This window comes from Nerophis ophidion, linkage group LG22 (genome assembly GCF_033978795.1).
Source record: "Nerophis ophidion isolate RoL-2023_Sa linkage group LG22, RoL_Noph_v1.0, whole genome shotgun sequence".
Lineage (NCBI taxonomy): Eukaryota > Metazoa > Chordata > Actinopteri > Syngnathiformes > Syngnathidae > Nerophis > Nerophis ophidion.
Window position 1 is genome coordinate 23,183,637 of NC_084632.1, and position 26,867 is coordinate 23,210,503.

A 26,867-nucleotide genomic window follows, 5' to 3' on the forward strand; every position below is an offset into this window, starting at 1 on the left:
GCATTTGAAACCACACCTCACAAAGCAAGGCACAGGAATGATGAATTCTAGTAGTGTGTAATCTAGTTATTGAAAGTATTTGTAGTGTGCTTGACTTAAAACACTGCGCAGATCAAGGATTTTATTGCTGTTAAGTTTTGCCCACCTCTCTGAAGTGTTTTCTCTCAGTAATTGTCTGGAGTGTTCTTATTCTACAGTAATGTGCAGATAGTTTTCACAATGAACGCCCAAGTTGCCTGCATCATGCTAGTTTATTGCATTGTAAATGTGCAGCTCTGTACTTATTCAACCTGATTCCAAGCCATACATCATTATAATGGTCCTTTTGACACTTATAAACACACACCACTCATTCCTTTTTTTAACTTGACACCATATATTTAAAGCCACTGTGGATTCTGTATTTAACATGGTGACAACCTATCACTCAAAATGTGTGATGTCATCGTGTTGAAAATTCACATTGGTACATTGGATTTCTGCATTATTTACTCAACTGTTAAATGTCTCAATCATCATGTAAGCAAGCAGTACCAATTGAATTCCTACCATTCTACTCAAATAAACTTTTCACTAGTTGTACTATTCAAGTTCTATTCAGCTGCTAGACTAGATTTGACCAATCTCAGTCCGTGAGCATGAATTGATGAAGCCTACTTGGATGAGAGGCAAAACGTCTTCAAAGACAACTTAAACAGTCCAGTTGCGATAAATCGAATGCCCTGAGATTACAATGACCTGGATGAATGAGAACTTCCACAGACATATTTAAGTACATAATAAATGTACAATGTTATGTAAGAGGGCCGCTCTATGGTTAGCACATCAGAACGTCTGTTTGGAGTTTGCATATTTTTCTTGTGCTTGCAAGGGTATTCTCTGGGAACTTCGACTTCACATCCCTAAAACATGCAGGCTAGGTTAATTGGAGACTCTGACATTGTTCATACTGTATGTGTATATATGTCTGTGTATGTGACCTAATATTGACAGGGTCGCCTTGTAACCCAAAGTCAGCTGGGATAGGATTCGGTCTTGTACAACCATTACCTTATGAGTTACTTCCATCAAAAATGATGAAGGCGACATGTGTTGAGCGTTATTTTATTAATTCGCAAGGTTTTGCAAAAACAGCAACATCAATTCCTGCAGAGCTTTCAAGAGGTGTGTATGGGTCAAGAAAAAGTATTTCGAAGGTGTTTTTTCAATTAGATGACGGCACAATGAAACTGTCCACTTTAACCCTTTGGTCTACTGAATTCAAAACTACGTTCAGTGAAGAAAAACGAATGCGATAACAAAAAGTGTTACAAGTAAGTCATATATTTATTTTTTATTCATTTTTCAACAGCTTTATATCCATATATGTACCTTTTCTACATATTTGTAATGTTTTTTTTATGTTTTATGCTTTTGTTGTAAAAGCAAGACCCAAAATGTTTTATGATTGGGAAAACACAAAACATGTGTTTTCCAAAAATGAGTTGCAAAGTAGAATACTTTAGAGGATGTAATTCCAGCCTTTAATGGGTCCATAATTCTTGACAACACTGATTGTCTTGCACTAATATTTTTGGAACAATGACAGTTTTTCCCCAAATCTATCCCTATTCCTGCTCGCGGAAAAATGGACTCATAAAAGTGTTACCGGTAATTGAGTCATGATTTTTTTTTTTTAAATCTTTAAATTTCCTCAAATCTGTCAGCATCTTCAGATTTATCCATAGATACTTTTATATTGTTATGTCTTTTATGTTTAATTCTGTTTTATTTAAACCAACGAACCAAAAAATATATTTTTACTATGGAAAATGTGCCTTTCTGCGAGATTGGCAACACTAAATTGACCCTAGAGTGTGCATGTGAGTGCTGGTTGTCTGTTTTGGCCATGCGATTAGGCGGGGAGTCCCCCTGCCTTCTGCCCAAGTGCATCTGGGATAGGCTGCAGCCCCCCTTGCAACCGCGATAGAGACAAGTGATATAAAATCGATGGCTGTAAGCTATCGGTACCTATTTTTGCTGAAACTGAACATTTGTTGCAACGTAAATAATGTATAACTTATAAGACTACATGCATTTGAAGTTACATAACCACTTTATCTGTCGTCATTTAGTGGTTTTGTGGTGCCATTGCACGTATACACACTGACAATGGACAAACTATTTAATCAAAACTGCATTTTATATAATAATAATAATTTACAAACCACTCCAGTAATAACAACCCACAAAGAGCGTTGTATATTTTATTTAGGTCATTTGTTTGCAGATTTTTCAAATTGATTGAACAACTGTGTAAAAATGCATTATAGGAATGAATAGTATGTCTCGTAGGGGTATAACAACGATTTGATTCTATTTGTTATTTGTTTTTGCCTATACGATACAGGGACATTATTACTGTTGTAGAGCAATACGAAACGATTCAGTGAGTTGAAATCAATTCTGTAACTTTTTAGCAAAACAAATAAAGCAGTGAGAGTGGATCGTGAGATCAACAGGCGGATCGGTGCGGCGTCTTCAGTAATGCGGACGTTGTACCGGTCCGTTGTGGTGAAGAAGGAGCTGAGCCGGAAGGCAAAGCTCTCAATTTACCGGTCGATCTACGTTCCCATCCTCACCTATGGTCACGAGCTTTGGGTCATGACCGAAAGGATAAGATCACGGGTACAAGCGGCCGAAATGAGTTTCCTCCGCCGTGTGGCGGGTCTCTCCCTTAGAGATAGGGTGAGAAGCTCTGCCATCCGGGAGGAACTCAAAGTAAAGCCGCTGCTCCTTCACATCGAGAGGAGCCAGATGAGGTGGTTCGGGCATCTGGTCAGGATGCCACCCGAACGCCTCCCTAGGGAGGTGTTTAGGGCACGTCCAACCGGTAGGAGGCCACGGGGAAGACCCAGGACACGTTGGGAAGACTATGTCTCCCGGCTGGCCTGGGAACGCCTCGGGATCCCCCGGGAAGAGCTAGACGAAGTGGCTGGGGAGAGGGAAGTCTGGGTTTCCCTGCTTAGGCTGTTGCCCCCGCGACCCGACCTCGGATAAGCGGAAGATGATGGATGGATGATGGATGGAAATAAAGCAGTGTTACTGTGAAATAAATAGTGTATACTGGACACTGTAGATGAAGTTTCCAATGTTCCTGTTATTTCTTGTAAGAGAATTATGTATAAATGAAGTATGGATTCAAACGAGAGAATTAACTACATTTAATGGCCAATTAATTCACATCTTATTTGAATAAAGTGCCACCAACACTTAAGGTCGAATCAACAAGAGGAAACATTTTCTGCTCACATTCTCAGCAATAACATTTTTTTAAATAAAAGTACAGTAACCAATATTTTAACAGTAATTTTAAATGCTAAATAAAGACTCGGCCGTAGCTGTATTCTGTTCTCTGACTTGTCATCGCCGATGAAGGACGATGTCCCAGGTGTGGGGAAGCATGTATTCCCATCATCCCTGTTGATGGTCCCTTGCTGCCTTATTTCTATAGCCTCTTGATCCATCTTTTGTATTATTTGTTTCTCATCAAATAACTTCACTCTGTGTTCCGGGAGTCGGTGCGTGGCTGTAACTTGCCTCGCTGTCACTTTACTATTGTGTTGTTTTTTGCATTTATTGTGACTTTTGCAATTGTGATATGGCTGAGAGTTATGATATTGAAATGGAGAAACACCACTTCCAAAAGGCACGCAGACACACATGTCACAGATATTACACTATTGTCTTGGTGTTTATGATCTTTTTCAACCACCGTAGATATCTGCTATTTTTGTTTTGATGACGCCACGGACTGGAAAATAGAGTTAACGTTTAATTTCTTTATTACTGCAAGTGCTCAATTTAATATAATGTCTGACGTTCCTAAATCCAATGTTTTCCTTATTCTAGTATCGATAAAATTGAACGATTCCCTTTTAAAACGATATTGGATCGATACCTATCTTTTGGAAGGCAAACTCGCCAAGCACACATCTATATACTTGACATTTAAGAATATAAACCAATCTATCAATGTATTGATCAATTGTTACACTCCTAGTCTCTTACAATAACTAGTGGTTGAGAAGTGTAATTATACCCAAACTTATTTATTTTTGTCTTTCAAAGGGAGATGCTTAAATCTATTCAGTATTTGTGGTGAAAGCATTGCTACATGTCAGGTTCTCAGTCTGTTGAAAAATATGTATTACAATGGGAGTGTCATGTCCTGGTGATCATGTTTAGTTTGGCTTTGTTCTGTTTGGTTTTTGGAATTTGTCAGCGCCTGTTTTTTCACTCCCTGCTTTGTTTCCATGACAATCCATTAGTTTTCACCTGTCCTCATGTCATGCACCTGATTCATTTGGGCTCATGCACCTGTTGTCAATCACAACATCACCATGTACTGCTTGCCTGTGTATCGGCTGGGGACATCTCTGCAATGCTGATCCGCCTACGCTTGGGATGGTTTCCTGCTGGCTCCGCTGTGAACGGGATTCTCGCTGCTGTGTTGGATCCGCTTTTAACTGGACTCTCGCGACTGTGTTGGATCCATTATGGATTGAACTTTCACAGTATCATGTTAGACCCGCTGGACATCCATTGCTTTCCTCCTCTCCAAGGTTCTCATAGTCATCATTGTCACCGACGTCCCACTGGGTCATCATTGTCACCGACGTCCCACTGGCTGTGAGTTTTCCTTGCCCTTATGTGGGCCTACCGAGGATGTCGTAGTGGTTCGTGTTGTGGTTTGTGCAGCCCTTTGAGACACTAGTGATTTAGGGCTATATAAGTAAACATTGATTGATTGATTGATTGATTTGATTTAAGCCTGCAGTTTCCAGGCAGTCAGCCTGGCGACATTACCCTCTATACACCCTTGTTATTCATGCTGATGATCCATGCTGCTCTTTTTCATGCTCTTTTCTTGTTCCAAGTAAGTTTTCTTTATTCATGCCATAGTTTGCAAGTTTTGTTTTATGTCCATAGTTCTGCCTTTGTGTGAGTTTTTATGTATACCCTTTGTTTTTGTAGTACTTAGTATGAGTGTTAAAATTAAAAGATTGCATTACCTTCACGCCATGTCCGATCCAGTCGCTTCGCACCTCGGTAAAACAATCCACACCATAGTCCCAGTCTTGACAAGTAGTCAATTGGTGACCAAAATGGGCAAAGGGGCTAAGTGTATAGTAAAATAAATAACTCCTATTTGGAATAACTTTGTTCAATATTATGTGGCCAAATGCCTGCCTTCTAACCTTTTTAAATTTAAATGATTAGATAAAGAAATAAAAAAATGCAGAAAATGTCAGTTTTTTGGTTAAGGTTTAATGAAGGTTTAAATATAATTACACTGCCTGTCCTATTGTCATCTGAACCAGGATGAAGCCTGCTAACGGTGACCAATGAACACACACTTTAGTACTTCATTCTTTTTTCACTTTTCCTAAGACTGGAATTGGCAGCAGTCCGCACTGTTTTCAGAGCCATTCCGGTTACCTTTGGTGTCGATGACTTTTTCATTATTGTACCACAACTTAACATTTCCCCTCTTACAAATACAAGTCTCAAATATTCTCTCTTAGCAGTCGACATGCCAGAATGTCAGCCAATTATAAGCCGCACAGTCAAGCATTCAGCCTGAAAGTCACTCAGCCATGCAACCAACAGCACAGTCAGCCACCATAGCGGTGATGGCAACCTGCTGCTCCTCTCAAATTGGCTCATTTTCCCCCTGGATCTCCGACATAATACCCACTTAAGTCCCTGTTTGGGCATTAAGCACAGCGTTTTACAACATCAATGCTTCCTTTGTGTTTGAAATCTTTCCGGTGGGCAGGCAGCTTAAGAAGTGAGGCCCCAGAGGCCTCAGGGTTGAACTTGTCTGTTGTCTTTGACCATCAGAGTGAAAGATAGGCTGGGTGCCCTTTGCCCAAGGTCTACATTGATTAACTGCAGGACAATGCATTAGTAGGTGGTCAGGCTCTTGGTGTTAAGATCTGGTCAGACTGTTGTTTTAAAGGGTGCTTCTTTTAATGTAGAACTGTAGAACTCCTTTATTAAGCCCACATTTGCATTTTCTCTTTTATTCTCCTATCCGGAATTTTTCTCATGTTGTCAACTTTTTCTGTCCGCAGGGCTTCTGAGAGGACTTCAGTCCTACATTTGCTTCTGAGCAGGCCGGTTAACATCCAGATCTGGGTTCCCCGACATTACTTGCTGAGAGAGACAACCAAGAGAAGCTGCTATGTCCGTCTACATACTTTTTCAGACCACGGCCCATCGGAGAGCTGAGCTGTCCCACTGCTAGGCCAGGGGGCGCCTGAGAGGCCAGGAGACATGTTGGGACGGAGGCCCGGGGACCACTGCACTGAATTCTGTTACTTAAGCTGCTACTGTTGTAGCCATGGAAACGGTATGGAGGACTGCTGTGATCTGCACTGTCATCGTCGTAGTGGGTGCCACTGAGGTCATAGGAGTTCACAGGGATGAGTTCTCTCAGTCACAAGGTGAGATGAGACGATTGATTTGCTTGCATTCGACTTACCTACCTGTGTTCATTCACATTAGACTAAATGACACGAGACAAAATAGTCCCTAAAGTAGCAGTTAGGGCTGGGCGATATGGCCTTTTATTAATATCTCAATATTTTTAAGCCATATCAAGATACACGATATATATCGCGGTATTTTGCCTTGGCCTTGAATGAACACTTGATGCATATAATCACAGCAGTATGATGATTCTGTGTCTACATTAAAACATTCTTGTTTATACTGCATTAATAAATGCTAATTTTAAACTTTCAACAACAATTAAGTCTATTTACCAAAACTGTATTTATTAAACAGTTATTAAGCAGAGGCACAAAGATTCATGTCATTCCAAAACAGAAAGTGCAAGATTGTCAGAGACATTTTAAAACAAGCTATTAGTGCACTTTTGTGCATGATGTCACCAAGATAACATATCAAAACAACACTAAATCAAAATGCTCTTTTTGTACAAAATGCCACTACAATAGTTTAAAACAAATAAAGTGCATTTTTGTACATGACGTCACACAATATATTTCAATGTGTGTCAAATAAAAATGAGCTGCATAATAGGAAATCAAATAGTGTATGTCCTTTGCTATGTGGTAGGTTATTACGGACGTTATTAAATTCTGGTGTTGACTATTTTTTTCATACGATCTGGAAATGGTTGCTTCGGCATTTTGTGGGTATGGCACCGAACGGAGATGTTGACATGCAGTTTCAAGCACCCTTTATTCTCTAGCGGGGGGCTTTTCAAATGATGCTACAAATTAGCAGTAATGCTACTTTTTGTAGCAAAGCTTTTGCCGCATACTTGTTCGACACATTCCCGTTTGAAACCAAACCACCGCCAGATGATGGACCCCGTGCTGTTTTTCTTGGGAATTAATTCTTCCTTCATTTGTTACCAGGTTGGTACCTTCTTTCTCTCATATTACCCCTCGCACCACTCCGCTAGCATCACAGCTAATGTTACCATGGTGCTACCTCTCATACGAGTGACAGTATGTGACGTATGTAAGAAGGTGCGCTTGTCTGTGAGAAGGAGAGACAAGAACGAGTAAAAAAAAGCATGTAGTGTAATGCCCACAGCTAAAACCAACTGGGTTACAACATATACTCGAATATCACTATATAGTCATTTTCTATACATGCACAGAGACAACCCCGCGATATATCGAGTATATCGATATATCGCCCAGCCCTAGTAGCAATACAGGAGGTCTTCGGGCTCTGATCGTTTTGTACCAACGACAGTGTTGTAAATTGTTGGTAATAACTCATACCTACATTTGTATTGAAAGGACATATGAAATACTGTCATAAAAATTATAAATACATGAATTCAATGAAACAGTCATAAGCGAGAACAACTCCATACTTTTATACCATGTGGTTGTCTTGTACACTGAAAAAGAGGAAGAAGCACTTTTATTGGGTGTGGGAAGTTTCAATGACATTAATTACGCTGCTTCGTTATCACTGTCTATTTCATAGGAGCAGATTCTTTTACAAGTTTTGTTATGATCCGCCTCCCAGATCATGTATGGTTTTGGTTTTTGAGTCTGTTGTGTTGCTTGTTTATTGTTTGACTCATCCGATTCTTGGTTTGTGCACTTCCTTGTTTGTATTTGTCAACATGGCGACTTGATTCGTTCACCTGCCTTTGTTTGCACACCTGTTTTTCATTAGAGACGCTATTTAACTGGCCTGTTTCAGTTACTCGTTCTCTTCTCTTAGCCTGTGTTACATACAGTTGTGTTCACTAGTGACGGCTCGGTTTTCATGTATTTTGTGTTCGATAGCTTCCACGTTTAGCCTCCTTGTTTCCTTGAGTGTACTCGCTAATGCTTTCGCGCTTAGCCGCCTTTTGTTCGCCTAGCACTAATGCTAGTTAGCTCTTTAGTTTGCCTTTGAGACCAAGTGTTTTTGTTATCAGCCTGTTTTTAGTTAAATAAATACTTTATTCTTACCTGTACGCTGTGTCCGAGCCCGAACTGCATCCAGGAAGAGGACCTCTCGCACTACTATGCCACCGAGACGTCACAATTTTAAGAATATCATCAGGATGTCGTGATGGTTGCATCGATCAAAAGGCTCAGACCAAGCATGCAGCCAATATTGGATGACATTTACCGCTTTTCGGAGTTATTTACAATGTCTGATTTTACTTCCCTGGTCATGATTTTCCTTTTCTTTGACACACTTCCTACTAGGCGATATGGCCTAAAAATAAAATCTCAGATTTTTTTTACAGAAAATTTGATTTAGGATTTTTTTCCCCCTACTTTTTAACAAAATCATTGAATACAGATGACAGAGATAATTCAAAACAAGTTTTTCTTTTATTTGATAAAAAAATAGTAGTTTCGAAAAGGGGTTAGAGTTTAGACTGCATCTTACTCTTACTCTTTACATACGCAAAGATAGTTTCCGCACGGTTGCTGCAAAAAAGCACACATTATTATTTTTATTTTTACCAATGCACATGTGTTGAAAGTGCAATATAATTTGATGTGCATTTCTCAGAGAAAAAGAATGATGGAAATGAAAAAACATTTTTTATAAACTATTTTCCCCTAAAATACGCTATCGGGTGTTTTTACCCGATTACATTATTAATCAAACAAACTAAATCAATAGATTAGTGGAATAGCTGCAGCCCTACTGCCATCAATGACGGAGAAAAAGTTATAAAGAAAAAAAAAGCCACTTTGTCCTTTCTCATTGTAGCTACGCTTGCCTACTAATTTGTCTTCCTGTGTATTTTTTCGCTGCGCGCATGTAACTATGTCTCGTTTTCTTTTTGTACAGGACTTATTGATTTATGGGAGTGGGTCATAATGAAAAAACATCATAATGTACTGTAACTGAAAGTGCCTACATGTGATCTCAAATCTCATTTACTCATTTACTCGTACATAATTATTTTCTGTACGATGTACTGTACCACCACATTTACAAACATAATGATATTACAAGTTCCAGAATGTACTGCAAAAATGCTTACCTAATAAGGAGCACTAACACAGTGGTATTTTACTAAACTTTGCTACAAGCTACCCCTGCCTTACTTATCCTCCTTGGAATGCACTCACTTTGCGTCACAGATTTTTTTTTTTTAACTTCATGTTGTCCATCACTTTTTTATTTGACTATGCATTATTGTAGAGGTTGACCAATTATTTTTTTCAGTGCTGATACCGATTATTAGTAGTAAAGAAGGCCAATAACCAACATTTGCAGCCAATATTCTTTTGCAGTAGACGTTATTTTAACAAGAATAGACTATATCAGTAAAAAGCTAACATAATTTTTTTACGAAACGTCAAACCAATAGCGACTAGCCACATAATATTGTTTGTGGTGCTAATGTTGTGGTAATTTTAGCAGCAAAAAACATTAGTGGATTTCCCAAACACCTTTATTATGTGCGTCTAAGAGGAGCATCAACATTTAAATTCAAATTATGGGAAATCTCCTGGGAAACTTGGGGAATATATGGGTTTTATCTACACCACAATAACTTGCCATAGACTCAATTTTATAGCATTTTATGGATTTAATACATTGAAAAGTTTCTTTGTGAGGTACCCTGAACTATTGCAAACATTCAAATATAAACAATTCTGGGCTCCTTTACTCCTCTCTGAGCTGCCACCTTATCGTGGTAGAGGAGTTTGCGTGTCCCAATGATCCTAGGAGCTATGTTGTCCGGGGGCTTTATGCCCCCTGGTAGGGTCTCCCAAGGCAAACAGGTTCTAGGTGAGGGATCAGACAAAGAGCAGCTTGAAGACCTCTATGAAGAAGAAAAAACATGGACCCAGATTTCCCTCGCCCGGACGCGGGTCACCGGGGCCCCCTTCTGGAGCCAGGCCCGGAGGTGGGGCACGATGGCGAGCGCCTGGTGGCTGGGCCTGTTCCCATGGGGTCCGGCCGGGCACAGCCCGAAGAGGCAACGTGGGTCACCCCTCCAATGGGCTCACCACCCATAGCAGGGGCCATAGAGGTCGGGTGAAATGTGAGCTAGGCGGAAGCCGAAGGCAGGGCACTTGGCGGTCCGATCTTCGGCTACAGAAGCTAGCTCTTGGGACGTGGAACGTCACCTCCCTGGGGGGGAAAGAGCCTGAGCTAGTGCGCGAAGTGGAGAAGTTCCGGCTGGATATAGTCGGACTCACTTCGACGCACAGCAAGGGCGCTGGAACCACTTCTCTCGAGAGGGACTGGACCCTCTTCCACCCTGGCGTTGCCGACAGTGAGAGGCGACGGGCTGGGGTGGCAATTCTGGTTGCCCCCCGGCTTAAAGCCTGTACGTTGGAGTTCAACCCAGTGGACGAAAGGGTAGCCTCCCTCCGCCTTCGGGTGGGGGGACGGGTCCTGACTGTTGTTTGTGCTTACGCACCAAACAGCAGTTCAGAGTACCCACCCTTTTTGGGTACACTCGAGGGAGTACTGGAAAGTGCTCCCCCGGGTGATTCCCTTGTCCTACTGGGGGACTTCAACGCTCATGTTGGCAACGACAGTGAAACCTGGAGAGGCGTGATTGGGAAGAATGGCCTCCCGGATCTGAACCCGAGTGGTGTTTTGTTATTGGACTTTTGTGCTCGTCACAGTTTGTCCATTACAAACACCATGTTCAAACATAAGGGTGTCCACATGTGGAACTTGGCACCAGGACACCCTAGGCCGCAGTTCCATGATCGATTTTGTAGTTGTGTCATCGGATTTGCGGCCTTATGTTTTGGACACTCGGGTGAAGAGAGGGGCGGAGCTTTCTACCGATCATCACCTGGTGGTGAGTTGGCTGCGATGGTGGGGGAGGATGCCGGACAGACCTGGCAGGCCCAAACGCATTGTGAGGGTCTGCTGGGAACGTCTGGCAGAGTCTCCTGTCAGAGAAAGTTTCAATTCCCACCTCCGGAAGAACTTCGAACATGTCACGAGGGAGGTGCTGGACATTGAGTCCGAGTGGAGCATGTTCCGCACCTCTATTGTCGAGGCGGCTGATCGGAGCTGTGGCCGCAAGGTAGTTGGTGCCTGTCGAGGCGGCAATCCTAAAACCCCTTGGTGGACACCAGCGGTGAGGGATGCCGTCAACCTGAAGAAGGAGTCCTATCGGGTCCTTTTGGCTCATAGGACTCCGGAGGCAGTGGACAGGTACCGACAGGCCAAGCGGTGTGCGTCTTCAGCGGTCGCTGAGGCAAAAACTCGGACATGGGAGGAGTTCGGGGAAGCCATGGAAAACGACTTCCGGATGGCTTCGAAGCGATTCTGGACCACCGTCCGCCGCCTCAGGAAGGGGAAACAGTGCACTATCAACAACGTGTATGGTGCGGATGGTGTTCTGCTGACCTCAACTGCGGATGTTGTGGATAGGTGGAAGGAATACTTCGAAGACCTCCTCAATCCCACCAACACGTCTTCCTATGAGGAAGCAGTGCCTGGGGGAACTGTGGTGGACTCTCCTATTTCTGGGGCTGAGGTCGCTGAGGTAGTTAAAAAGCTCCTCGGTGGCAAGGCCCCGGGGGTGGACGAGATCCGCCCGGAGTTCCTTAAGGCTCTGGATGCTGTGGGGCTGTCTTGGTTGACAAGACTCTGCAGCATCGCGTGGACATCGGGGGCGGTACCTCTGGATTGGCAGACCGGGGTGGTGGTTCCTCTCTTTAAGAAGGGGGACCGGAGGGTGTGTTCCAACGCTCGCGGGATCACACTCCTCAGCCTTCCCGGTAAGGTTTATTCAGGTGTACTGGAGAGGAGGCTACGCCGGATAGTCGAACCTCGGATTCAGGAGGAACACTGTGGTGGTTTTCGTCCTGGTCGTGGAACTGTGGACCTGGTCTATACTCACCGCAGGGTTCTTGAGGGTGCATGGGAGTTTGCCCATTCAGTCTACATGTGCTTTGTGGACTTGGAGAAGGCATTCGACCGTGTCCCTCGAGAAGTCCTGTGGGGAGTGCTCAGAGAGTATGGGGTATCGGACTGTCTTATTGTGGCGGTCCGCTCCCTGTACGATCAGTGCCAGAGCTTGGTCCACATTGCCGGCAGTAAGTCGAACACATTTCCAGTGAGAGTTGTACTCTGCCAAGGCTGTCCTTTGTCACCGATTCTGTTCATAACTTTTATGGACAGATTTTCTAGGCGCAGTCAAGGCGTTGAGGGGTTCCGGTTTGGTGACCGCAGGATTAGGTCTCTGCTTTTTGCAGATGATGTGGTCCTGATGGCTTCATCTGACCGGGATCTTCAGCTCTTACTGGATCGGTTTGCAGCCGAGTGTGAAGCGATCGGAATGAGAATCAGCACCTCCAAGTCCGAGTCCATGGTTCTCGCCCGGAAAAGGGTGGAATGCCATCTCCGGGTTGGGGAGGAGACACTGCCCCAAGTGGAGGAGTTCAAGTACCTAGGAGTCTTGTTCAAGAGTGAGGGAAGAGTGGATCGGGAGATCGACAGGCGGATCGGTGCGGCGTCTTCAGTAATGCGGACGTTGTACCGATCCGTTGTGGTGAAGAAGGAGCTGAGCCGGAAGGCAAAGCTCTCAATTTACCGGTCGATCTACGTTCCCATCCTCACCTATGGTCATGAACTTTGGGTTATGACCGAAAGGATAAGATCACGGGTACAAGCGGCCGAAGTGAGTTTTCTTCGCCGGGTGGCGGGGCTCTCCCTTAGAGATAGGGTGAGAAGCTCTGCCATCCGGGAGGAACTCAACGTAAAGCCGCTGATCCTTCACATCGAGAGGAGCCAGATGAGGTGGTTCGGGCATCTGGTCAGGATGCCACCCGAACGCCTCCCTAGGGAGGTGTTTAGGGCACGTCCAACCGGTAGGAGGCCATGGGGAAGACTCATGACACGTTGGGAAGACTATGTCTCCCGGCTGGCCTGGGAACGCCTCGGGATCCCCCGGGAAGAGCTAGACGAAGTTGCTGGGGAAAGGGAAGTCTGGGCTTCCCTGCTTAGGTTGTTGCCCCCGCGACCCGACCTCGGATAAGCGGAAGAAGATGGATGGATGGATGGGCTCCTTTATGTAGTTTATAGTGAAATCATTTCTTACTGGATGTTACAGAAAATATGAGTGTGTGAATTGCCGCCTGCCCCTTTTTTGGTATAAGTTCTGGCATCATATGTGTGTATATTGTATCTGCTGATGTAGTTGTAAAAGATAAAAAAGGCAGATGCTGATTAAAAAAAAAATGCTGGAAATCGGCGGCGATAATCGATCAATCCCTACATTGCCAATATGCTGACTGGAATACCTTGAGTTTTTTTAGGCACAATTTTTGTTTTCTAAGCTGATACTTCTACTCATTTATGTCTTCTTTATTTTCATTTTTAGTGTACTGCAGTTTGTGCACACCTGGAGGTAGGAAAGACAAACAAATGTAGATTTGACTACGGTGGGAACAAACGGGCAACAGCCTTTCTTTGTGACAGGCGTCTTCATGGGTTTGGGGGCAATGGGGTGTCTGGGTGGCTGGTGAGGTTTTATTGTGTCGAAGCCAGGACAGGGTGATTATATGATTGTGATCGTCGATCGTGATCAATTTGAGTTCGATCACAGTGATCAGCTGGTAGCATATTTCCTGGATCAAACATAGAAGTTACCGCAGTAGTAAACAGTAGGGAAGCAACGATGTTATATACCAGGGGTCAGCAACCTTTACCATTCAGAGCCATTTTGACCCGTTTCACAAAATAACGAAGACAATGAGAACCGCAACAGTCCTCTTTTTTTTTTTTTTTTTTTTCTTTGTCATGAAAAAGTGACGTTTTTGTCATGAAAAGGGGAGTTTTTTTGTGGTTGGTGCACTAATTGTAAGTGTATATTGTGTTTTTTATGTTGATTTAATAAAAAATAAAAATAAACATTTTTTTTATTTTTTTTATTTTTTATTTTAATATAAAAATTAATAAAAAATTCTTCTGTGGCCCGGTGGTTGGGGACCACTGTTGTATAGGACGTCAAAAGTAAAGCCATCACGGCACGCCCTCAATGTTGTAGTCCGAGTAAAAATCGGAGAACGTTGACAACGTTGACCCCAGGTGATGTCCGGGAGATGCACCAAAATCCGGAATCCCCCCATTACAGTCTGGGGGGTCGGGGATTATGCAGCTGAGCCGCTTCAGAGTTGCCAAAGAGCCGCATGCGGCTCCGGAGCCGTGGGTTGCCGACCCCTGCTATATACTGTATGCTATGGTATAATCCTGCACAGAACAATCCACCTTCATTGACCGTGATCCTGTGTGTCTCTGTGACTGTGTGTGTTTTTGTCTGTTTGCATGTGTGTGTGTTACTTTGTGTGCACGACCTCCCATTGCACCGTCGCGAGAGTGAGGCTCGTCAAGACGTAATGAATGTTCTAACAGCGTTGTGCCTTTTCCCTTTAGACAGCTCGAAGTGCAGCCCAGGAGAACAAAATAAAGAAATACGACTAAAACTAGCATAGAAGTTGAAACACAATATTGAGAAAGAGCAGCGACTTTAGTGACAGACTTTACTTTCACTATCTGCTGTAGCTCACCAGTAATCCTGCCCAAAAATGCGGACTTGCAGGCACTATACTCTGCACTTCAGACTACAGTCGATGTGACTGTATTGGTCCCGACTGGGAGAATGAACACATCCACTAATTTAATCATAAAAGGCATTTTTACATCTATATATTTTTTTATCAGACCTTTTATTTGTGTCTGCAAAGATTCCACTCCTCTGATCTAACATGTTCTAAAAATGTAAAAAAAAACAACTCTGCAGACAAACACATTGTGTTCCTTTATTTTGATTGTGGATGAAAAACATTTAGTTTGTGAAATAATCATTAAACTTGTTTTATGTGTTGGTATATATTAGTTTACAGTACCTCAAATTCAAACTGCACTTTAATGTATTTTCATTTAATATAAGATACAGAATTTGGGTTTTAAAAACTCCACAATCTGGGTCACCGCTTCTTGTATGCCAAGGCACTAGTGAAAAGCACTGATGTACACATGTAAATAATAAAAATAATTTAACCTTTGAAAGTTTTGTTTAATAAATGCTAACTTGAAATAAAAGTCTTATATAGAGATGTCCGATAACGGCTTTTTTGCCAATATCCGATATTCCAATATTGTCCAACTGTTAATTACCGATTCCGATATCACCCGATACGATATATACAGTTGTGGAATTAACACATTATTATGCCTAATTTTGTTGTGATGCCCCACTGGATGCAATAAACAATGTAACAAGATTTTCCAAAATAAATCAAGCCAAGTTATGGAAAAAAATGCCAACATGGCACTGCCATATTTACTATTGAAGTCACAAAGCGCATTATTTTTTTCAACATGCCTCAAAACAGCATCTTGGAATTTGTGACATGCTGTCCCTGGGAGAGCATGAGGAGGTTGAGGTGGGTGGGGTTTGGGGGGCGCGGGAGGGGGGGTCGTAGCGGAGGGGGGGGGGGGGGGGGGGTGTATATTGTAGTGTCCCGGAAGAGTTAGTTCTGCAAGGGGATTTGGGTACTTGTTCTCTTGTGTTTATGTTGTGTTACAGTGCAGCTGTTCTCCCGAAATGTGTTTGTCATTCTTGTTTGGTGTGGGTTCACAGTGTGGCGTATATTTGTAACAGGGTTAAAGTTGTTTATACAGCCACCTTCAGTGTGACCTTTATGGCTGTTGATCAATAGATATTATGTGACTGGGCCGGCACGCAAAGGCAGTACCTTTAAGGTTCATTGGCGCTCTGTACTTCTCCTTACGTCCGTGTACACAGCGGCGTTTTAAAAAGTAATAAATTTTACTTTTTGAAACCGACACCGATAATTTCGAAACAGATACCGATCATTTCCGATACTACTTTTTAAAGCATATGTCGGCCGTTAATATCCGTAGTTTTATAGTATTCACTACAACAATTATACTTTCTCTATTGCAGAATGTTTGTGATGACAAGCAAAAAAACGAAAAAACTTTGAGAGGCAAAAAAGTTGTTTTCTTAACCCCCCCCCCAAAACGTACCGAAAAAGAAGCAAAACCGTGGCCGTAAAACCAGGTACGGACCGGAGTGTGGGTTACCTGTATCGTTGCACCTCTAGTAAGCACAATTATATTCATGAACCAAACGACAGTTGTCAGCTGTTAGCATATATTACCTGAACCAAACAAGGTGAAAATGTTTGTTATAAGATACTGCAGTAATAAACAGTAGGGATGCGGTACTCTGTGTAATCTTGCACAGGACAATTCACTTTAATATTAATAAAAATAAATTGTTATATTAATCAAGATCGGTTGATATGAAAACATTAATTGGGATATTTTTTTGGGCCACATCGTCCAGTCCTAGTTAAAGCTATTTTTGTACCTCCTTAAGGGTGGCCCCTGGGTCGAAGGTTCAACAGTCAACTAAATGTGGAACTAAATAGACTTCTTCAAATGTTTGGCAGCTCACACAAACAACATACTTGCATGTCTTTAACTAGGCTAAACTCAAACTCACCTCCACAAACCATGCTTTTGTGGCACCTCACACCTCGCCACACAGTTCCCTGCCTCTTTAGCATATGCACTGAGGTTAGAATGACTACAATCCCTCGAAGGCAAACATACCTACTCAGTGGCCTAGTGGTTAGAGTGTCCACCCTGTGAGTTCAAACCCCGGCCGAGTCATACCAAAGACTATAAAAATGGGACCCATTACCTCCCTGCTTGGCACTCAGCATCAAGGGTTGGAATTGGGGGTTATATCACCAAAAATGATTCCCGGCGTGGCACCGCTGCTGCTCACTGCTCCCCTCACCTCTCAGGGGGGGATAAAGGGGATGGGTAAATTGCAGAGGACAAATTTCACCATCATGTGATTGTGTATATCTTAAACCTAACCTTTGACCCCTTCCAAGCTATCCGTCTCCAACTGTGCCATGCCACTTCCTTAGGATATGCACTCCTTAAACTGTAACATGCTGTGTGCTACATACGCTGCTTTTGCAGATACTTGGGACTTTTGGATTTATGAATGTTATTTGTATCTACACATTTCACATTAAATACATGTCTAATTTATCATGTATTTAATATTTGTTTACTGACTTATGATGTATTTAATTTATTTACTTATTTATTCACTGTTCTGTTACAAACAGATAACATAGAAATGGGATATAACTGCTATGCCAATGTGCAGCTGAGGTGGCGGCAGCACCCCCCGCAACCCCGAAAGGGACAAGCGGTAGAAAATGGATGGATATGAAATGGAGGAGGATTATAAATACTCCTACTCCTACTCCTGTAATGAAACAATTGGAAATAGGTGTTGCATTACATCGTAATTTTATTGTAATCATGTTTGAAGTAGACTGAAATTAATAAAATATCAGCATCGAAGAAGAAAATATAATTTATAGGTCCCCAAAAAGTGTTGTATTAAGCAGAGAAACTTCAAATAAATCATCGGCAAACCTGCAACAGTAATTTAATTAATTAAACATGTGCTTAAGTCTATTGCACCTGTATGCATTTGTGTAATACATTTGTGTAAAAACCACAAAGTGTATAGCCTGTTTACATTTAAACACATTGAGTTCCAGAGAGCTGGACTCTCCGGCGGTGGTGTCAGAGAGGAGAAGTCTAGCAAAACTCCTAGCCATTATGGACAACACCTCCCACCCACTACACTCGGACCTTGCGGAGATAATGAGCAAGTTCAGTGGAAGGCTCAGACTCCCAAAATGTAACACGGAACGACACAGGAGGTCCTTCATACCGACAGCCATCAGACTGTATAATACATATGTTCCTTCTTGACTGCACTTAAATGTAGAAAATATGTAGAATATATTTATATTATCCATATATTATATAGTATATATATAACATATGTCATATATTATTTATTATTATTATTGTTTATTGTGAGCGAACTGTGGTGCTGAATTTCCCCCAGGGATCAATGAAGGACTTTCTATTTTATTCTATTATGTGTTTGTATTTCAGCAATGCTTCAAAGTCCACTTAAAATGTTTTGATCAAAAACAAATGCATATAATGTGGGAGAAACGGAGTAAAATGTTAAAACATGTCCTATGTCCTAAGTCACTGGGTGCAGTGGTTTCTAGAGTACAGTTTATTTTCTTAGTGTCTGTGTGTTTGTGTAAGGACATGAGAGGACTAATATGGCTATTCAGCCAGGCAGAAGCAAGAGGTTGGGACCTTCTGGGGTACCTTTATTTTTCTTGATCCTTGGTTGCTTTGGAACAAGTGAAACGATGTAATTCATACAATGTACATATTGCATAAATAATGTCCGGTGTTATATAAACACAGTGGTTTAAAGTTACATGCTACTATTATTTTTAAAGGGGACCTATGATGATTTAAATCTACATTTAAAACACTTCCTTGTGGTCTTTTCACGGACCGGCCTTCCACGTGTGGCAGATAAAAACAGCAAAAATAAGTGCATGAAAAATACAACTCATCATAAAGCTGAATAAATGGAAGGCCTGGCCTTTTTTCCTTTGCAAATAAGCTCCAAAGACTTCCATCCATCCATTTTCTACCGCTTATTCCTTTTTTGTGGTCGCGGGGGGCGCTGGCGCCTATCTCAGCTAGAATCGGGCGGAAGGGGGGTACACCCTGGACAAGTCGCCACCTCATCGCAGGGCAGATAGACGGACAACATTCACACTCACATTCACACACTAGGGCCAATTTAGTTATGCGAATCAACCTATCCCCAGGTGCATGTCTTTGGAGGTAAATACTTTAGCTTTTTATTAAATTTTGCAATCTTATTTTTTGGCTAATGTATCTGATGCATTTTTCATGATATGTTAGCATTAAGGACAAGAGCATAGATGTATGATAAAATTAAATATACTTGCCATTTGTTTAATTAATTTCTATGGCTTTCTATGGATTTGTATTTCTATTCTAAAAGAGATGTATTCATATTTTATGCTCTATTTCATACATAAATACACTCATGTATTCTTTTTGGTTCTCAATGCTAAACAGAGAGGTTAATGCTAACTACTTGTGCAATAAGGCTATGTGCAACAATAACAGCTGTCATGATCAGTTACCCGGGTCATGGCATGATTTATGTTTGGTAGTTTTTCTGTTTTAGTCTGTTTCCTGGTTGCACCCTCTTTCCCTGTTTACTGTCGGTTTCCATGGGCACTGATTCTCCTCTCCTGTTTTAGTGTTACAATTAGTGTTCCCACCAGGTGTTTTGGGTTAATCACCTCCCTTTATAGTTTCCTGGCACCCAGCATTAGTTGCTGGTTCATTGTTTGCTATAGGCAACGTTTGCATTTCTCCTGTTTTCTCTCCTTGCATCTAGTGTTCTTTGTAGTCTGGTCTTCCTCGTTTTTCACCCTTGGTGACATCTTGGTTTTGCTTAGCTCCACACTTGTTAGCGTCCTCAGTTTGAATTTTTGAGTCTGCCTGATATTTATTAAAAGACATAATCTTACCTCCACGCCACTCCTCCTCTCTTCCTGCGTCGCTAAGGAACACAACAATCGCAGCCATGCGCCCACAAAGACGCAACAGATTGAACCAGCCAGGCGAAGTGTTCCTATCCGACAAGGAAAAGCAAGATAGCCTCCTGGAGCTCAGAGCGGACGCCCAGCCATGGGAGTGCGAGGACGAAGCGGAGCTGTCAGAAGAAGATCTCCCTCCCAACGCTATAGTAGCATGGTGGCAACTTCTGGCTAAGTTGACGGACGCAGAAAGCCGCTTCCTCCCCCACTCGCAAGCCACCCGGACGTCCTCAGCGCCTTGCCCGTTGCGCTGTGACGTCACACCACCTGGGAAGCGAAGGCAGCGGCCCAGCGCAGCGCATGAGCATGCGCAGAAGGACAACAAGACTTTTCCCTCAACGTTGACTACCAGGCTCTTCACGTACGGCTTCTCCTCCCAGTCACCTGCTGACAATTGTCCAGAAGGGCGCAACCGGCGCACATGCACAAGGCCAGCTCCCAGGCTTCTGAGAGCCCACCCGCCCGTGGCCTCTGCTCCCGCCACACTCCCACAAGTGCTCCCCCCATTATCTCCATCTAGCATCTGGAATCTGCTTCCTGGGGGGGGGCAGTGCTAGTAGCGTGTCAGCGGGACAAGCAGAGCTCCTTCCACTGAGGTTGCTGCCCGCCTCTCCTCCAGCGGGGGCGCTGTCGGCTTCACTTCCTGCTCAAGTGCCGCAAAGCAAGTCGGACCCGCCAGAGAAGTGGATGGACCAATGATACCAGGGGTTGCTGAAGGAGCTGGAGAGGTTGGAACAGTCTTGTCCAGTCATGCACCCACCTAACGCTCTAGCCCGCCCATCATGTCAGATGAGACGCCTGCTCCCCAGACTCCACCCATCACGACAGACTCCACCTGCCACTCTGACGCCACCATCAACCCTGGTGTGCCTGCAAACGCCATCCTCTCTACCTTGTGCTCCAGCGCTGCCAAGCAAAAGGAATCCTCCAGAAAAGTACAGCGCAAAGGGGATGGACGAATGGTACAAGGGAGTGCTGAAGGAGCTGGAGAGGGAGGAACAGTCCTGTCCAGTCATTCCACCCACCAACCGCTCTGGCCCTGCCTATTCCGGCAGAAGAGCCGCCTGCCTTGCCTCTGACGCCGCCCACGCCGACAGAAGAGCCGCCTTCCTTGCCTCTGACTCCCCTCACGCCGGCAGAATAGCCGCCTGCCTTGCCTCTGACTCCGCCCACGCCGGCAGAAGAGCCGCCTGTTCCGCCTCTGGCTCCGCCCACGGCGACAGACAAGCCGCCTGCTCCGCCTCTGGCTCCGCCCATGCCAACCGACAAGCCACCTGCTCCGCTTCTGGCTCCGCCCATGCCGGCAGAAGATCCAAGGCTGGTTCCCACACCAGCACCTGCTCAAAGGCTGGGGACCACACCGGCACCTGCTCCAAGGCTGGAGCCCACACCAGCACCTGCTCCAAGGCTGAGGACCACACCATTACCTGCTCCAAGGTTGGAGCCCACACCAGCACCTGCTCCAATGCGGGAGCCCACACCAGCACCTGCTCCTAGGCTGGAGCCCACACCAGCACCTGCTCCAAGGCGGGAGCCCACACCAGCACCTGCTCAAAGGCTGGGGCCCACACCAGCACCTGCTCAAAGGCTGGAGCCCATATCGTCTCCTGCTTCCACGGCGAAGACGGCTCCGCCTCCGGCTTCCACGCCTGCCTCGCCCATGACGTGCCCACCTCCTCGTGTACGCTGGGCCGCACCACGGCGCCGCCCACCTCCTCGAGTCCAGCGGGCTGCACCACGGCGCCGCCCACCTCCTCATGTCTGGCGGTCCTCACCAAAGCGCTGACCACCTCCTCGTGTCCGGCGGGCCGCACCATGGCGCCGCCTACCTCCTCGTCCCTGGACTATTCATGAGCGCCTTTGCGCCAACAGCAGCGATGCGCAGGACTTGGGTGCAGGACTCAAAGACTGCTGAGGTTCTGGCGCCAGTCAACGTCCACCTCGTCAACGGCCACAGACATGGCTGTTCTGAGGTCGCCCGCCTCGACCATTACGGCGGAAGTCTACTCGCTGCCGCCACCTGGCTTGTCCCCGGTGGCTTCGGGGACACATGGCCTGGCGGCCCACCTCCAAGTCCTCCCTCCGCCCTCCCTTGACTTTGGACTTATTCTGTTATTTTTTTGGGGGGGAGGCGTTTCTAGTTTGGGATGTCTGGTATCTGTCCCTTAAGGGGGGTTAAGTCATGATCCGTTACCCGGGTCATGGCATGATTTATGTTTGGTAGTTTTTCTAGTCTGTTTCCTGGTTTCACCCTCTTTCCCTGTTTACTGTCGGTTTCCATGGGCACTGAATCTCCTCATCTGTCTTAGTTTTGCAATTAGTGTTCCCACCAGGTGTTTTGGGTTAATCACCTCCCTTTATAGTTTCCTGGCACCCAGAAATAGTTGCTGGTTCAATGTTTGCTATAGGCAACATTTGCGTTTCTCCTGTTTTCTCTCCTCGCATCTAGTGTTCTTTGTAAAGTCTAGCCTCCCTTGTTTTTCACCCTTGGTGAAATTTTGGTTTTGTTTAGCTGCACGCTTGTTAGCATCCTCAGTTTGAATTTTTGATTCTGCTTGATATTTATTAAAAGACTTAAGCTTACCTCCACGCCACTCCTGCTTGCTTCCTGCGTCGCTAAGGAACACAACAATCGCAGCCATGCGCCCACGAAGACGCAACAAACAGCACTTTTAACTTATTAGGCCAAGGGATGTGTGTATTTTCTTTCTGCAGCATATTTCTTTTATGCAACAATTTAACACACTTGTTACGGTACAGTGAGGGAAGAAGATGGCACAGAGGCAAGGGACGTCGTTTAACAATATTATGAAGTGTGAAAGTAACCAAAATATGTGTGGCGCGACTATGTGTTGTGATTATCTGAGGAGTGTTACCGGGAGAGTTGAGCGAGCTGCGCAAGTCCAAAGGGGCGAGGCAAGCTCAGAGGTCCAGGGACAAGCAGGAGGTCAGGTGCAAGAGCGAGGCGTCAAAGTCCATGTCCAGGCGGGAGGTCGAGATCCTAAGAGGCGGCCAGGGAACCAGAGTGAATACGGGGAGATGAGACACACAGCTCGTCACCAGGAAACGGAGGAATGCTCCTGGATGGCGACACAGGAACACATGACAAATGAACACGGAGGGGGAGAAACACAGAGGGAGAGTCTACATAGAGCTAGACGTGTCGGCTTACTGTACGGAACAGGTAGCTACGTTCTGGCCCGGAACACAGTTTAGCGCTGGCTTAAGAAGCGCAGGGGACTCATTAGCGTCAGGTGTGTCGATTGCTCATTGATTGCAGCTGCTGGCTGCAGCTGGAGATGAGCGCCCAAGGAGCCTGTCCTGAAGCACGCGCAGCGGCATGCACAGCAGCATGCGCTTGCGCCGTGACAACACTTGCACTATAGCTCTTCTCCATCTGCCGTATGTACTTTACCTACAATGATGATTTTATTGTCGATCAGTCCTGAGCTGCTGAGGTCATACAGCAACCTATGCTTTTATGGGACTCCCCTTTTATTTTATTATATTATTATATCAAAATGTTTGTATTTTATTGTACTGTTTATGTCTGATGTTGGTGCAGTCTAACTTAACTTTGTATGGCCCTTGTTGTATGTACCTTTTAATCCGCTGAAGACTGCAGATGGAAATTAGTGTTTAACTACAATCTGGCACATATAGATGTTATATGTTCATTAATGTGCATAGCCCCTTGTAACAAAGATATAACAAATGGCGATTTCCTATCAGGAATTGTATTACTGTATGGACCAGGGGTCAGGAACCTTTTTGGCTGAGAGAGCCATGAAATCGAAATATTGTATAATGTATTTCTGTAAGAGCCACATAATATTTTTTTAAACACTGAATACAATCCGTGCATTTTTAAGTAAGTAAGAAAAACATTTTTAAAGTATAAAAAGTCTCTTATTCTTTTTAATACCATTGTTATTCTGAAGTTAACCAATTATAAATAAAATACTTCTTACCATTAATGCGACCCTCCTGTACTCCGAAGGACAGCTGGGTTTGGCTTAGCCACCCACAACCTTGAACAGGTGCAGTAGAAAACGGATGGATGGATTAAAATGCATGAGAATGTTTTATTATTTGAACGTTATTTTTTAACACTGTTATTTCCAGCGGAATTATTCATTACTTATCATGTTAAGCAATGTCAGCTGAGATTCATCTGAGAGCCAGATACAGTCGTCAGAAGAGCCACATCTGGCTCGCGAGCCATAGGATCCTTATCCCTGGTATAGACCTATGAACAAGCTTGTTGATGTGTGGGACAGGATAAAGTTTAATCAGAGAAAATGCGGTCGTTTATAAATGATTTATTGTTTCTGAGCGGCCCGGTAGCAAATGCGTCACAAAACGTTACCGGTCCCCAGACCAGTGATTGGGGTCCACTGGTCTAGCTAATATGTATTGGTTATGTTTTGGTGTACATTTTGTTTCAAGTGACATTTATAACCATTTTTTGAGGCACCATGCCTGGTTTTAGAGGCATTCCCAAATTGCAAAAAAAAAAAAAATTGGCCCCTCCCCCTCCAAAAGTATCATGATTAATTTTTGGGAAAATGAACATTGTTTAACTATATGACTTGAAGTCGTCACTGCTATTTATTCCCCAAACAAGGTTAAAAATAAACTTCATAAATCACAATCACTCGATCACAACATTAGGTACACCTGCAGACTGTGCATTAAAAACAGCTGCTTTTAGCAGCAATTATGTCACTGCATGTCGTACGTCTGTGCTATATGGGCATGCCACAATTTAGATAAAAATCCTATTTTATCCATCATTGCCTGAAGCTGCCCTCGTAGCCATAGGGTGAGGTGCATCTAAATACATCCACCTCGCAATGTACATATTGCATAAATAATGTCCGGTGTTATATAAACACAGTGGTTTAAAGTTACATGCTACTATTATTTTTAAAGGGGACCTATGATGATTTAAATCTACATTTAAAACACTTCCTTGTGGTCTTTTCACGGACCGGCCTTCCACGTGTGGCAGATAAAAACAGCAAAAATAAGTGCATGAAAAATACAACTCATCATAAAGCTGAATAAATGGAAGGCCTGGCCTTTTTTCCTTTGCAAATAAGCTCCAAAGACTTCCATCCATCCATTTTCTACCGCTTATTCCTTTTTTGTGGTCGCGGGGGGCGCTGGCGCCTATCTCAGCTAGAATCGGGCGGAAGGGGGGTACACCCTGGACAAGTCGCCACCTCATCGCAGGGCAGATAGACGGACAACATTCACACTCACATTCACACACTAGGGCCAATTTAGTTATGCGAATCAACCTATCCCCAGGTGCATGTCTTTGGAGGTAAATACTTTAGCTTTTTATTAAATTTTGCAATCTTATTTTTTGGCTAATGTATCTGATGCATTTTTCATGATATGTTAGCATTAAGGACAAGAGCATAGATGTATGATAAAATTAAATATACTTGCCATTTGTTTAATTAATTTCTATGGCTTTCTATGGATTTGTATTTCTATTCTAAAAGAGATGTATTCATATTTTATGCTCTATTTCATACATAAATACACTCATGTATTCTTTTTGGTTCTCAATGCTAAACAGAGAGGTTAATGCTAACTACTTGTGCAATAAGGCTATGTGCAACAATAACAGCTGTCATGATCAGTTACCCGGGTCATGGCATGATTTATGTTTGGTAGTTTTTCTGTTTTAGTCTGTTTCCTGGTTGCACCCTCTTTCCCTGTTTACTGTCGGTTTCCATGGGCACTGATTCTCCTCTCCTGTTTTAGTGTTACAATTAGTGTTCCCACCAGGTGTTTTGGGTTAATCACCTCCCTTTATAGTTTCCTGGCACCCAGCATTAGTTGCTGGTTCATTGTTTGCTATAGGCAACGTTTGCATTTCTCCTGTTTTCTCTCCTTGCATCTAGTGTTCTTTGTAGTCTGGTCTTCCTCGTTTTTCACCCTTGGTGACATCTTGGTTTTGCTTAGCTCCACACTTGTTAGCGTCCTCAGTTTGAATTTTTGAGTCTGCCTGATATTTATTAAAAGACATAATCTTACCTCCACGCCACTCCTCCTCTCTTCCTGCGTCGCTAAGGAACACAACAATCGCAGCCATGCGCCCACAAAGACGCAACAGATTGAACCAGCCAGGCGAAGTGTTCCTATCCGACAAGGAAAAGCAAGATAGCCTCCTGGAGCTCAGAGCGGACGCCCAGCCATGGGAGTGCGAGGACGAAGCGGAGCTGTCAGAAGAAGATCTCCCTCCCAACGCTATAGTAGCATGGTGGCAACTTCTGGCTAAGTTGACGGACGCAGAAAGCCGCTTCCTCCCCCACTCGCAAGCCACCCGGACGTCCTCAGCGCCTTGCCCGTTGCGCTGTGACGTCACACCACCTGGGAAGCGAAGGCAGCGGCCCAGCGCAGCGCATGAGCATGCGCAGAAGGACAACAAGACTTTTCCCTCAACGTTGACTACCAGGCTCTTCACGTACGGCTTCTCCTCCCAGTCACCTGCTGACAATTGTCCAGAAGGGCGCAACCGGCGCACATGCACAAGGCCAGCTCCCAGGCTTCTGAGAGCCCACCCGCCCGTGGCCTCTGCTCCCGCCACACTCCCACAAGTGCTCCCCCCATTATCTCCATCTAGCATCTGGAATCTGCTTCCTGGGGGGGGGCAGTGCTAGTAGCGTGTCAGCGGGACAAGCAGAGCTCCTTCCACTGAGGTTGCTGCCCGCCTCTCCTCCAGCGGGGGCGCTGTCGGCTTCACTTCCTGCTCAAGTGCCGCAAAGCAAGTCGGACCCGCCAGAGAAGTGGATGGAC

At 44.2% G+C, this 26,867-nt stretch overlaps 2 protein-coding genes across 5 annotated transcripts in view; one reads left to right on the forward strand and one right to left on the reverse strand.

Annotated features, from left to right (window-relative positions):
- LOC133540703 (tyrosine-protein kinase ZAP-70) overlaps positions 1–20,310 on the reverse strand; it is a 90,389-nt gene extending 70,079 nt beyond the window's left edge. For all 3 annotated transcript variants that reach the window (XM_061883533.1, XM_061883531.1, XM_061883532.1), the window contains exon 1: positions 19,983–20,310. The gene's annotated coding sequence lies outside the window, so the exon portion shown is untranslated. The remainder of the gene's footprint in view (positions 1–19,982) is intronic.
- adamts10 (ADAM metallopeptidase with thrombospondin type 1 motif, 10) overlaps positions 1–26,867 on the forward strand; it is a 135,123-nt gene that overhangs the window by 16,381 nt on the left and 91,875 nt on the right. For both annotated transcript variants that reach the window (XM_061883524.1, XM_061883525.1), the window contains exon 2: positions 6,120–6,491. In XM_061883524.1, coding sequence (XP_061739508.1) covers positions 6,389–6,491 — 103 coding nt within the window. In that variant the 5' untranslated portion in view covers positions 6,120–6,388. The remainder of the gene's footprint in view (positions 1–6,119; positions 6,492–26,867) is intronic.